This window comes from Hippoglossus hippoglossus, chromosome 15, assembly GCF_009819705.1.
Source record: "Hippoglossus hippoglossus isolate fHipHip1 chromosome 15, fHipHip1.pri, whole genome shotgun sequence".
NCBI lineage: Eukaryota > Metazoa > Chordata > Actinopteri > Pleuronectiformes > Pleuronectidae > Hippoglossus > Hippoglossus hippoglossus.
In genome coordinates this window covers 23,770,598-23,784,197 of record NC_047165.1, presented here as the reverse complement: position 1 = coordinate 23,784,197, position 13,600 = coordinate 23,770,598, and the positions used below count along the sequence as shown (strand labels likewise).

Here is a 13,600-nt window from a genome sequence, read left to right as displayed (position 1 = left end):
CTGCTGAGGAATGTGTCACTGTGACTGTTTAGTAGCGCACTACTTGTGAGACCTGTGTTGTATGCATGTTGTGCATTACAGATCATACATGTACCCCTCAGTAGGGCTGCACGATATATCCAATATGTATCGCCATCGAGATGTCAACGTGTGCGCTATGCGTATCTCAAAAGACTGCGATAAATGGTGTTCCATGCGCCACACATTCACACTGTGCATGTCAATTTGGCCAATCAGATGGAGCCCAGCTAATATATATGCTAATATATTAAAGGGGACATTGTATGCCCATTTTACCACAAGTTGATATGGTTCCTTGGGGTCTTAATGAAATGTCTGTAACATACTTTGGTCAAAATACCACAAGGATCATATAAAACAGCACCCTTTTTACCCTGTATAAAACAGCCCTCCACAGAGTGACCTGTTTTGAGTGCCTGTTCCTTTAAATGCTAATGAGCCAGCTCCCCCCTCCCTCCTCTCCCCCCATGATTTTAAACGATATAAATTACATATTTTATATGATATAAATTATCAAATATGCATCCCATACTTTGTATTCCCCTTCTGTTGTCCTGGAGTTTTAATTTTCCCAATCACATAATTAAATGTCCCCCTCTGCCCATCCACTACAAGCACACAAGCAGACAGACAGAGAGAGAAAGAGAGGGGTGGGGGGGGGGGGCTATGAAGACCATCATTTACCCCCGAACCCCGACATTCAACGGGTACAACAACAAGCGGAGAAAGCAGAATCGCGGGCTGACCTTATATATACAGTCTATGGGGCTGACCAGCGGAGAAATGCACGTCCCGTGTGAACAGCCAGGCGGCTGCACGCTGGAGAACGGCGCTTCCGCGTCCGGTGTACCCCGGCGTAACTACTGTAACCTGGCGTAACTACTGTAACCCGGCATACAGTAGAGCTGAACACTGCGGAAGTCTTCCACACAGCTGGCAGTGTGGAAGACCATGTAGGGAGACTTCCAGTTCCTTGTTACGACACAATACACAGGAAGCGCAATCGAGTCGCTCAAGCATGACGTTTCTGACTTAGAGGAACTATAACAAAACGCGCGAGTGTTTTTTCCCCAGAGTTTTTGGGTTGGTAGACATGCCAGATACCCACATTAACCTGTAGAAGCACTAACAAAGTGGAATTTGCATGCTATGTCCCCTTTAAAGATATTCAGATCATTGATGTTTTTTTCTGTCAATGAATCATCTAGGTAAAAACAATCAAATTTGTAAACTTAGACCAGGTATTGAGCTGGTTTGATACGGTTGGAGCAGCGCACCGCGCGAATGGTAGAGTCACACAGAGGAGCAGTAAACTACTGACAAAACTGTAAAAAAAAAAATCCCAATTTAACACTGTAGGTGGACAGAGTCGAGCTGTGCATGGCTCTGCGGCCGGGCTGTGCACCTCCTCGGCGGGCTGTGGAGCTGTGCATGGTCCCTTCGTCCGTAGCCAGGGAACGTTTAAGTATATTTATCGCAAGTCATATCGTCATCGCGATATTCAAAAATGTTATCGCATGTTTTCCTCATATTGTGCAGCCCTACCCCTCAAGGATCATAATTCATAAGGAAATTATTTTTAAATGCATAAACACAAAATGTAAGTGATAATCAATTAGTAATAAATCCTGCTGTCAAATATTATATAAATAATATAATATTTTTTGAAAACAAATGACTGATCTATTTTGTGAAAATAATTAAACTGAATCAATAAAACACAAAGTTCCAGTATTTTGTTTGTTTAAGTGATTTAATATGCTTCATTTCTTACTTACCTATCTACAGAACGCCCAGGGCCCACCCCAAGCTCAGGCCTGGCACTTGACAAGAGGTAGGAGAGCCTGTCCATGATGGATGAGGCCACAGACAAGGCAGCTACGTTCTGGTTGATTTTCTTCAGCTCACTGACAATGGCGCTGGCCACCAGCTTCAGCACATGGTGGGGAAGGTGGAAGGTCACTGTTGCCCACTGAGAGAAGAGATAGGATTAGAAGATATCAAAGGAAATGCAGATCAGAGGGAGAAACAACCACACATCACGTTGTCTAATCTTCTTTGAAATCTTCGTTTTCATTTCAGAGCATTATAACATAGTCGTGTTATCACTGCATAGCAACTGAACAGCAATCAGGAGCCATGGTCATAACTCTCCTTGGTGACTCATTCAGGGTATGGACTGTGATTAGTGAATGATATGATATAATGTCAGGTTTATCTATACAACCGATCAGTCAAAGGTCAAAACTAAAATATGTCTGTGGTCACCACATGCAAAACCATTCCCTTTTTGGGGGTTGTCTTGCTTTTGCTTCTCCATTGCACCTGCTGTTACTTTCATTTGCACAAAAGCAGGTGAAATTGATTCACAATCACTTGTGCTTCTTAAAAAAGGGACAGACTGATATCCCTGAAGTTCATCTGACTTGGTGTTATACTGTGACGATTAAGTGTTCCCTTCATTTTTGGAGTAGTGTGTATAATGCAATTTATCACTATATGAGACTAAATCCTGTAAAACACCAATGATGTCACATCTTTGATGACCTTTGACTTTCTAGATTTAAATTACCATCACTATCATTTTATCAGTTTATCCCATTAGACATTCATCACATTCATGATGACCATAAACCAGTTTTGTGATGTCATAGTGAACACAGCTGTTGTTGGTGCAGAGGCATTAGTACAACTGGGTTCAAACAACAGCTCAGTGTCAATACCAATTCAACACAAGCTTCAGGATTCACACATTTTCTGGAGGACTACACTGGGTTGGATTATAAAGGTGGTCATGTCCATTCTACTGTTTTAGGTGTGAGACAGTTCTTTAGCTACAGCCCTCTAACCTACAATGAATGCTCCTCATATGTTGGCAAAAATTATTATTGAGAAGTAACAGCCCAGAGGTAGAAGGAAACACCAAAGGCACAGGAACAAGATAACAAATGACTGAGCTTCTCTGATGACCCCAGACAGGGGAAGCATTTTTAATTATCCCTGACAGGCTCTCCCTCTCAAGTGCTGAAACATGATTTTTATTTGTCACTTAAGGCGAAATAAAAAAATGATTTGATTTAAATCAGTGTTTATTCAGTATACTTCTCTTTTTAGTAGCGTTTTAATGATGTCACCTCCCTTTTGGAATAGCCATGTCAGGCATTTTTTTCTCCATCTAGTATGTGGAAGTGGTATTGTTTGTGCTAGAATTTCTACTGAATGAATTTCTCTACACTTCAAGTCTTAGTTTTGATGATTTTTTTTAATTGTTGATGGTTAATAATATTGACTGTGTATCCATGCTTGATTGCGGATATGTTTATTGCAAAGCTGATATGAGGACAAATGGTGGAGCTTTGTACATATACTAGGGCTGTGCTCAAAAAATCGATATGGCAATATATCGTGACGTCCTCCTTGCTGATGCATGTATCAATGCAGATGCTACTGTATCGATACGGCATCAAATGCTGTGACGGCAGTCTTGAAAACGAAACATCACCTATGGTGCAGTGCACAATAATGCCAATAGGTGGCAGCATAGGCAAAAACAGCACACGTCTCAATTCAAAACAAACATGGAAGGAAACAGTGAAAAACTGGCGGAGTTATAGCACGTGAAATGCATTCCGCACAGTCTGAATTTGGCCGCTCAAAGTGCACTCAAGATGCCCACTGTTCCCGTAAACTGGGAAGAATTCGCAGCATCATGGCTTTTTTTTAGGAAAAGCACAATTGCAAGCCATGCCCTGAATGAAAAGCAGAAGCTACTTAATCTCCCCGAGCACAAGCTCATGACAGATGCAGCTACGAGATGGAACAGCGCCTGTGAAATGTTGGCGCGCTTCTTAGAGCAATTTGCGCAGCATTACTCTCCACTGAGGTGCGGAAGAATGCCAAGGAGTTGTGGACCTTAACTGAAGCGGACCTGGCCTGTGCTGAAGATGTGGCTAAAGCCCTGAAGCCGCTAAAAGTTGCAACACTCGTAATGACAGAAGAAAAGACCCCTACGCTGTCTGTTATAGCACCGCTGCATGCCCAGCTGTGCAACGGCGCTCATGTCCAAGCAACAGACTCTGCACTTACGAGGGACATTAAAACACTCCGGGGATCTTGGGAAGAGATACGTGAACGACAGATCCTTTCTGTGCATCGCTTTTTTTTTTAATTATAATTTTGTCTTTATAAAAGAACTGATATATTGTGTGGACATTCTTACAGCAAATAGAAGTGCACTTAAGTCAAGTGAAACCAGAATATTATGGCTATTTTTAAGTTTAAAAGTTAAGGAATATTTTATTTGCATTTATCAATAACTCTGGGATTAGAAAGATCATTATTTTATTTTACTTGTAAGATCTTTGTTGGCCAGAATTGTAAGTGTTTTGAGTAGTGCGATCCTTAAGGCTTTGCCTTTGTTGTTATATGGAATAATAAAGAACAGCTGTTGTAGTGAATTCTGTGCAGGACATGGTCATTATTCAAAAGCAACGTGTTTCATGATACGTATCGTATCGTGGCCTCTGTATCGTGATACGTATCGTATCGTGAGGTTGTAGGCAATACCCAGCCCTAGTGTACACAGTAAAAATTAACCTTCTTGTGTAAGGCTGCCAGACTAACCTTTGCCACTTTGTGATTGGCTGCGGTCTCATGTGAGGTATTCTTCAGGCCTTCTTTGAGCTGGGAGATAAAGAGTTCGTAGCCCTCTGTGTTGGACACATCAATCTTTTCCTGACAGGCTGACAGCATCTGCTGGGCCTGAAACAGACACAAACACAGACATGCAGTAAAGCTCAGTTCCAAGATACAGATCTAACATTTTTAATTTTGCTATGATGATCACAGTTTTGTGGTGTTTGTGTTAACTGTGCAGTCACGTGAGACATTTTCAAGGTTTCAATTTGATTGGAGGGTCATAAAAGCTGTAATTTGATTGTACATGCCCACAAACAAAGTAGAAAGTAAGAAAGTAGAGAAATATCTGATGACCTTAAGAATGACGTTTAAATGCAAAGAAAGAGGACATCCTCTTTAGAGGGCCTGACATCACCATATCAGACTACATCCTGTAAAACAGTGGTTTACCTCCACCAACTGGTGAAGTTGCAGAACACATGGTTACAGTCTATCCTATTGTGGTGCATACAACAACCAGAAAGGTGTTTATGCAGAACATTTTGATTTCACAGTGAAGTTGAACTTTGACCTTTTAGATTTAAAATCCCATCACTCTATCTGCCTCACAGTCCTTGGCTTTTACAGTTTTTTAATGTCCATGGACACTTGACTATTTTTTGCCATTGACCATTGAAGCAGACTAAAGTCAGATCTCCGGATAAAGCTTTTAAAAATATGATGTAATGAACTTCCTTATTTAAATACATATGATCGAGCACATACATTTTAACCATTGTTTACATTCCTGGCTATCCTATCATCATTTTCTCCTGCTTGTGTGTATTAAGGTGAGAATTCATGGTTAAATCAGAGCTGCTTACTGCCCATAGGTGTGGAGTTACTGGAGCACATCAAGAGAAAGGAAAAGGGAGTGACCAGATTACACCCAAGTATTAGTTATTATTTATGATGACTATGCAGCCTGGGCATAGGATGGAGTACAAACTATTGGTGTGACATGATTTACATATTATATAATAAACCAGTGCTATATCACTTCCTGATTCACAAACACAGAAAACTTGTGTTCTGCCACACCCAGAGCTTTCGGTAGCATATCCAGACAGGAAGTAGGGTTTCTATGCAACAATGTCAGCCAGTATATCAGTGTGGTTGTGTTCATGAAATGACAACAACCCTTATTTGAGCAGCTTCATGTGATGTAACCACAAAATGTACTGTCCATTTTTCTCCTCCAAACGTTACCTTAAATGTAATGAGAGTCATCAACCTGAGGCAGCTTCAGTCCACACTAATTACTCACAATTAAAAAGGTAGACCTACTACTCACACAGCTGGAGCTAAAGGAGTCACTCCGATGTTCTTACAGGAAAACTAATTCTAATGATTTACACAGTGGGATATACCTGATCCTTCATGGACTTACAGGAACACGTGTCAAAGTCAGTGAAAAGGTAAGAGTGGAAATTGGAACTGGACCAAACAGGCCATTAAAAGTGCAGGATGAAGGAGAAATGTTACTTTCAATATATCTGATGTTTTTAAGGGCAATCTACTTTACTGTACTGTGTGACCCAAACCACTCCTTCACAGCACCTTCTTTAATGTGTAATGTCCAAATGTGTGTGTGTGTGTGTGTGTGTGTCTCTGTCCCTCTTCACACACAAACTGATAACCACATGTATTAAGTTATTAATCAATGATGTCGGATCATGACTCCTGATCGCTCCTGTCACTTTAACCCTGATGTAACCCTAATTATCTTTATCGTTTTATTGCCCAGCCCTAGGCGGACCCTCCCCATGAACACACACAGAGTGGAAGTGGGCAGGCAGAGAAGAAGGTGGTTTGAGAAAGGGCTGCTGACTTTTCTGTTTTTTTCAGACAAATTCAGGCTAGGCAATAAAACAATATCATAATCTTTATCAACAACAACATAATTTATCAATTGCAATACAACAAAAGGTTAAATATTTATCAATAAATTACTTGTGCATTGTGCTCAGTGAGGAGGTGTAACACATCATCAATCTACCTCATATTTGTTTTACTGTTTATCAAGTGTTTGTCAATCTCTGCAAATAAAGAAGAGTTCAAACCCACATCCTTCACTTAGGTGCAATCACTCTTTAAACTTAACAGAAATCATAATGTGACATTAATCTTGATCATTATCAGTATTGACAAATAATGGATAATAAGGATTAGTATATACAGGAACAATATCCATCCAACAGTGTGCTTCCTCCACTGCTCTATGATCTGGTTGGGACTTACATGGTGAGTAGGTGTTTCATGTCCAACATGCCCCTACATGCTTCCCAGGTGCAACTACGAGGTTGCGCTGCGTAAAGGTGGCTACCGCAATTAATTGTGGGACCCCATTTTTTCCTTTCATTTCATGAAGAATGGTCCAGTGCGTCATATGCTTAACAAGATAACCGAGGAAGCACTGAAGCTCCTTTCCTTATCATTTAGAGAATTTGAACAGCTCTGCTGAAATACGTCATTTCACTCAGTTAGAATCCTTCCTAAGCAAAATGGACTATTCCAACGCACCTCTGGACTTTCTAAACTTTAGGGAAGGGGAGGGCTACACTCATTAGTGGCCCTCCTCTTGAGCTCCCTCTGCTGTTTGGGGTCTGTACTGAGTGCCTTAAGAATGAATAAGTGTGAGGAATGCCAGATTGACTCATAGCCCAGGGAGCATTTACACTTTTGCAAAGACGTCACTTGCTGAATGACTGTTGTCAATGGTTTTAACTAGCATGCCATCTGACAAAGGACTTATAATCTGATTGTTAAACAAAAGGCTTACACATATCTGGGCCAGACACAACAACTGGTGTCACATATTAGGTGACAGTAACCATCATGAAAGGTACTTCCTGGTGCCTCTGTGAAAAGAACATGGCCACAGTGGGGAAGTCTTCTCTTACCTCTGTGACCGGCAGCTCCAGCTGAACCATGTCCTCAGGCTTGGCCACTGGAGGCTGGAGGGCTGTGTCGAGGAGCAGGATGCCATTCAGGTCCTTCCTGCATCCCACTGCATAGTCGTCCACAAAAAGCACCTTGTCCACTGCGGGGAAGTACTGACACCTCACACGACCACCAGGTTTAGCTGGGAAAGAAACAGAGGACAACAGAGTCAAGAGGTTTGAAGGAGAACGGTCCAAATTACTGGCTGAAAAATACAAAATGAGACCTCACTTATTCGGCATGTTCACCAAGACAAGTGGCTGGCCACCTCTTACACAGACAGCATCAGCTACTCTGATGTCTGGTAAATGGACAGAGTATTTCCGAAACTTCATTTAATTTATACAAAAAAATTCAATCTATTTTTGCAAGACACACATAGATTGTGCTATTCTACTGTAGCACTGAAAACAGAGCACTGGCTCATTTCCTGTACTGCCCTGAGGTTTTACATTACGGTAAGTGGTCTTGAGGTGTGTAGTTAAATATTGCAATATAAACCCTTTTATGCACATGTTTAGCTCAACTTCCATTTAATTAGTGATGTGAGAAAATATCAATACAACTGAAAGTGAAAGTATGTTATGTGATACTGTATCTACTTTCAATTCGGCAGACAGTGGTTCATTTTTTGTTTGACCAACAATTTCAGCCTCTTCCACTTCAACATAACAATGTATTGTATACATATGGTAGTGTATTCTTTATACTGTATCAGTTCTTACATTTGGATTGTTAAAATGACGATACACCATCTTGCATACAGTGTCACAATGTGTCTTAAAAATATTGATTAGTAACCCCTGTATCATGATATATATCGTATTGCCAGGGTCTTGCCAATAAACATCCCTATAGATTATGCAAGTATTAATATATATGTAATGTACTTGAGTTGGCTTCAGTTAACAGAGGGGAAACATTAGCTGCTTTCAGACATGCACTGAACTCTGGATAATCTCCTGACATTCCCTGGTGTGTGAGAACGCAAATGTCTGAGTGAGATGCTCCAGACTTTCGCCAGAGTTTCTCAGGCCAGGCTCCTAGTAAAAACCCTGGAGAATGTCCGAATGAGCTCATGTGATAACACAGCAGGAGGATCTTCCGCAGGATTCACTGCTAGCGAGTGGGTGTGTTGATGATGTTTCTAACATGCAACAGACAAACAAACAACACCGATACAAATAGCTCCGGATTAAAAAGCGATGCCATACACGTAGAAAACACCAACGAAGACATCAAGAGAGCTTTAAGTGATAAGGGCCGAAGAATGTGCTGTGAACAAAACATGTGATTATTTATGAATAGGATTCAAGCATCACAGTTATATCAGTTTTTCAAATATAGAAAAAAATAATATTGTATAAAATATGTATAGTATAGAAATATTAAACATCTTTATAATGTAGGAAAACAATTCCAGAATTTTAAAGATCTTTAAAAGCCATAACATATAACTGTCAGTGACAGAAAGTAAACTGCACCTCAGGGGACTCAAACCCACACTCACCTAAAACACCCTAAGGGCCTGACACAGTCATTTTTAGAAGTGCAAAGTGCACAGAAAAACATATCCGCAATCAAGCATGGCAACACAGTCAATATTATTAACCATCAACAATAAAAAAAAACATCAAAACTAAGACTTGAAGTGTAGAGAAATTCATTCAGTAGAAATTCTAGCACAAACAATACCACTTCCACATACTAGATGGAGAAAAAAATGCCTGACATGGCTATTCCAAAAGGGAGGTGACATCATTAAAACGCTACTAAAAAGAGAAGTATACTGAATAAACACTGATTTAAATCAAATTCTGGATTTTAATCAGTTTTTAGGATTAAAGGCACCTCCAAACTGTCAGGATCAGAGAAGGGATATTTTTTTAACAGACTCGATTGGCCCCGGTTTTACAATTTGATATCATGTACATTTTCACATGTGAATTTTTGTATTCTGTAAATATTCATTTTTGTTATGTTGATGTTATTATATCCTTAACCTTGATGTACATTAATATGAATTGAACACTATTTGATGAGAAATGTAAACGTGGGTCATGTGATTTGTAAGTGACCACAGGCTACAGAAAAGCAGCAGAATCATTAAAAGCACTCACTTGCTGTGGGCCATGTACTGAGCGAGCCCGAGGAAACCACAGTGTGACATGTGTTGCTTTCTTTGGGGATGTACATTTCTACTGAATTAATCTGAAATGCCCTACTCCTGCAAAGGACCCTGCAGTTGAATAAACACACAGCTGTACACAGGTTTATCATCTGTTGGTCTGGAATTGTTCTTGAATTCCAGATGCTGGTTCAAAGACTATGAGCTGGCTTGAGGTCTGTGCCAGAGGATGTGCATCTTTATGATGATGTAATGTGTGTGACAACTGAGTCTGTCACCTTCTAAAGATCTGTTACCAGTCGTTTGCAACATTGACAGGAGCACAAAGTACAACAAAATGAAAGCAATAGAATGTTTGTGGCTATTTTAACAGTAACATTATAATGCAAAGCTGGTTATATAATACAAGTACATATGCTATTACTGATGTAATAACAAATTGCTGTTTTTCTGATGAACTATTATTCAATATCCTTTTCCCAACATGTGAGTGCTATGTGACAGAAAGAGTTTCTTTGCTTTGTGAACCTGGTTAGTTGAGGACCTGAAGCACTCATGTCAAACTTTCACTGTCAAACATGAGTTTGGTGGGTGGACGAAAGGAGTTAATAATCAATGAGGGCTATGATTATAATGTTGTTCATGTTGTTCATGTTTTTTTCCAAGGAAAACATATAGTACACCGCATTAATTCAAGAAAACATAAACTGGATACCATACAACCACTCAGACAGCAATATACCACTGCTTTCAAAGTTTTTTACAAAAACGAGAGCCTCTTCCACTTCAACATAACGACATACTTTATACATATGGTAGTGTGTTATTTTTACAAAAACAAGTATTGAAACAGATCTGTATATGGCATCACTCTGGCTGAGCCTTGCTATAATCACAACTGACAGCCATCTGATGGAGATAGACAAAACATCAGCCCTGACTTTTAAAAAAATCAAACAAGCCCTTCAGAAGTTGAACTGAAATGAAAGTAAACTGTACACAAGACATAAAATATCATTGAGGGTTCATTTGTTTAACATCGGTCTTGCTTTCTGGAAGTATAGTGTCACTTTAAAGCTTCCATGGGGGAAATATCATATTAGCTATTCTGTCGAATTAAGGTTGACTCTACAAACATGACAGGCTGCATTGATGGGGAAGATGTTTGTAAGACTTCTGTGTATTCCATCTAACAAAGAGGTGTCTTATCTTCTTCAATTCCTACTTCCAAAAAAGGCTCCATCATAAGGGCATCTGTAACGATCCTCAAATGGGCTGCAGCACAACAGACACAATGACCCGTGCAGAATAACGCAGGTCTGCAGCTGAACAGTGTTAATGTGAGCGACTGCATGCTGTGTAGTAACATTGTTTACGGTCAACAATCACACAGTCAAAGAGTAAGGGCTCAGGATGGAGCTGTGGTCCCCATCAATGCTTCATGTGTGAACAGGTAAACTGATATACAAATTATTCTGTTGAGCTCAATGTTCGAATGTGTTACTTTTGTTCAATGATAAAGGTCAGAGCGAAAATCCAGACACCCACCAGCTGATCAACACCATTCAAGATGTAAACAAATCACACTACAGTCTGTAGGCCACCATCCCAGGTGTCCTAATGCATCTCTCTTTCACAACTTCTACAGCATATGACACATGCTGTGTTGTGATCACAGAGGACAACGACCAGCACTGCGGTATTAACCAGATGAGCTGTAGCGGCTCATTGTGACTCTTGCAGAAACTTCATTATGTCCTGTCGGTGCTTAGTGACAGAACATTTCCGAGTGATATTTGACTGAATGATCCACATTAACCCAGCAAGCAAACAAGGCCCCAGGACACCAGCTCCAGAACATCATGTCAGTTTACTTTCAGCATCACATCACTGCCTCCAAATGACTGACATAGCGCACGAATTAAGCAGCTAGGGAGCCGCTAGCTGAGCTTTGAGACTATCACAGCATTCACAATAACAAAGAGGGCTTTCACATATAAACAACTGCAGATGTGCTCCTTCAGATGTCCAGGAAATGAACGGCGCTTCCAACACATAACGTTGTCGTGACCGATCACTAGAATAACAGAAAACTGTCAGGGCAGGTTTCCCCGGCGAACTAGCATTGTGCTAAGTTAACTAGCCACCTATTAGCTAGCACGGTAGATATGTCATGTTACAAGGGGCTAAACAGTATAATGACGTTCAATAAGCACCAACTAAGACTGATGGACGTCTGGCGATTGTTATAAATGTCCAAAAATATAACAGGCTAACTAAGAGAACGGTGTTTTTCAGATAAGCTAACCAACTAAAGGCCCGAGTGTAGGAGCTAGGAGCAGCTAACGTTAGCTAACGGAGGTTACCAGCCTGTGTCGTGTGTAGAGTGTTGACAGCCAGCGGCTGGTTTGTCAAATCTATAACTAGTGGTGTCAGGGTTTGACAGGAGGCTCCGGGGCTCACCGTGCAACGCTGAAGCCTGGAGAATGGCCCCTGAAGTGCCGTCAATGACTTTGATACTGCCGCGGCTGGTGACGGCCAGGATAGCGTTGAGGGCCGGGTGGTAGGACAGGCTTCGCAGGCCCTCCTCGTCGCAACGCAGGCAACCGTCTCTCAGCACAATCCAGTCTGAGGAGGTGGACGAGCCGGAGCCCGGCGAGGCCGCGGCCGCCATCTTTCCTTATTTTCCCCTTCCCTTCCTTTTTGGTCTTTCTAAGGATCCGATGATACACGTAATACTGCTAAATCTACCAGACTAACTCCGAAGTATCGCTCCTTTGCCACTCCGGACTCCTTCTGCGGCGTCTTCTCCTCCGCCCGTCAGCGCAGCGGTGGCTATTCACCATCAGCGCTAAGGAACTCCGGGCTCGGCTCTGTCAGTTTACACGATAGGTAGACGGCGCTAGCGTATCTCCGAGCCACTTCTCGCGATAACACCAGTCCAACTGAGAACACACGGGTAGACTGGGAACACCAAAATAAGAATAATAATATTAATAATAATAACAACTAGAAAACTCCTCCCTGGAAATTTTGAATGTGTGCAGCGTGCTTCCTGCCGGGCCCAGAGACTGTTTCAGTTTGAGAGAGAGAGACACAGACTGGCTGGTTTAAGAGAGAGAGAGAGAGAGAGAGAGAGAGAGACAGAGAGACAGACAGACAGGTTTATCGAGATAGAGAGAATGAGATACTGAGCGGGTCTACTGGCTTGAAATAATGAAATCTTTCACCTTTGCAGCTGTCTAAGACATCAACGATTTCTTTGATCTATGACCACTAACTGTCACTCGTCCCTTTGATGAAGGCTCCCATTGACTCCCATTCAATTTTTTCCCGCTGTTTTTCGCAATTTAGGAGCGAACCGTTTGGCGAAAGTCTCAGAAAAGTCCGATCACACCATTCCCGACCGAGCCGCACTTTCTGACCTATTTTTTTGTGCGTGGGAGGTGTAGCGGGAAGAAATCTATGGCAGAAGAATGCATAATAATAACAAGGAAATTCCTCCTTAGATATTTTGAATGTGTGCAGCGTGCTTCCTGCTGGGTCCAGAGACTGTTTCAGTTTGAGAGAGAGAGATGATCTAAGACCACTGACACTGTGACATTATACAGAGCTCCCACTGTTGAAGAGACACCTAGACTCCAGCGAAGCCCACGAACAACCTGCGATTGTTCAAAAACAATAAGCCTATATCTCTGAAATAAAAACACCGTGAGAATCCCAAGACTTTGCCGAACGCACAGATATCTTTTTTATAGAAATGGATACAGCTACAAGTTTAGCTCTGATAGATTTCATACAGACATTTCTGCTAAGCTAACCAGTTTTACT

At 41.3% G+C, this 13,600-nt stretch overlaps 1 protein-coding gene across 11 annotated transcripts in view; it reads right to left on the bottom strand.

Moving 5' to 3' along the window:
• The window catches only part of birc6 (baculoviral IAP repeat containing 6), a 105,772-nt gene extending 93,105 nt beyond the window's left edge, over positions 1-12,667 (bottom strand). For 8 of the 11 annotated variants that reach the window (XM_034608281.1, XM_034608288.1, XM_034608286.1 and 5 more), the window contains exons 1-4: positions 12,233-12,667; positions 7,602-7,783; positions 4,645-4,782; positions 1,800-1,993 (exon numbers count right to left, since the gene is read on the bottom strand). In XM_034608281.1, coding sequence (XP_034464172.1) covers positions 1,800-1,993; positions 4,645-4,782; positions 7,602-7,783; positions 12,233-12,443 — 725 coding nt within the window. In that variant the 5' untranslated portion in view covers positions 12,444-12,667. The remainder of the gene's footprint in view (positions 1-1,799; positions 1,994-4,644; positions 4,783-7,601; positions 7,784-12,232) is intronic. The other 3 variants (XM_034608291.1, XM_034608285.1, XM_034608292.1) reach the window with 1 other exon arrangement.
• Between the last annotated feature and the right edge of the window lie 933 nt (positions 12,668-13,600).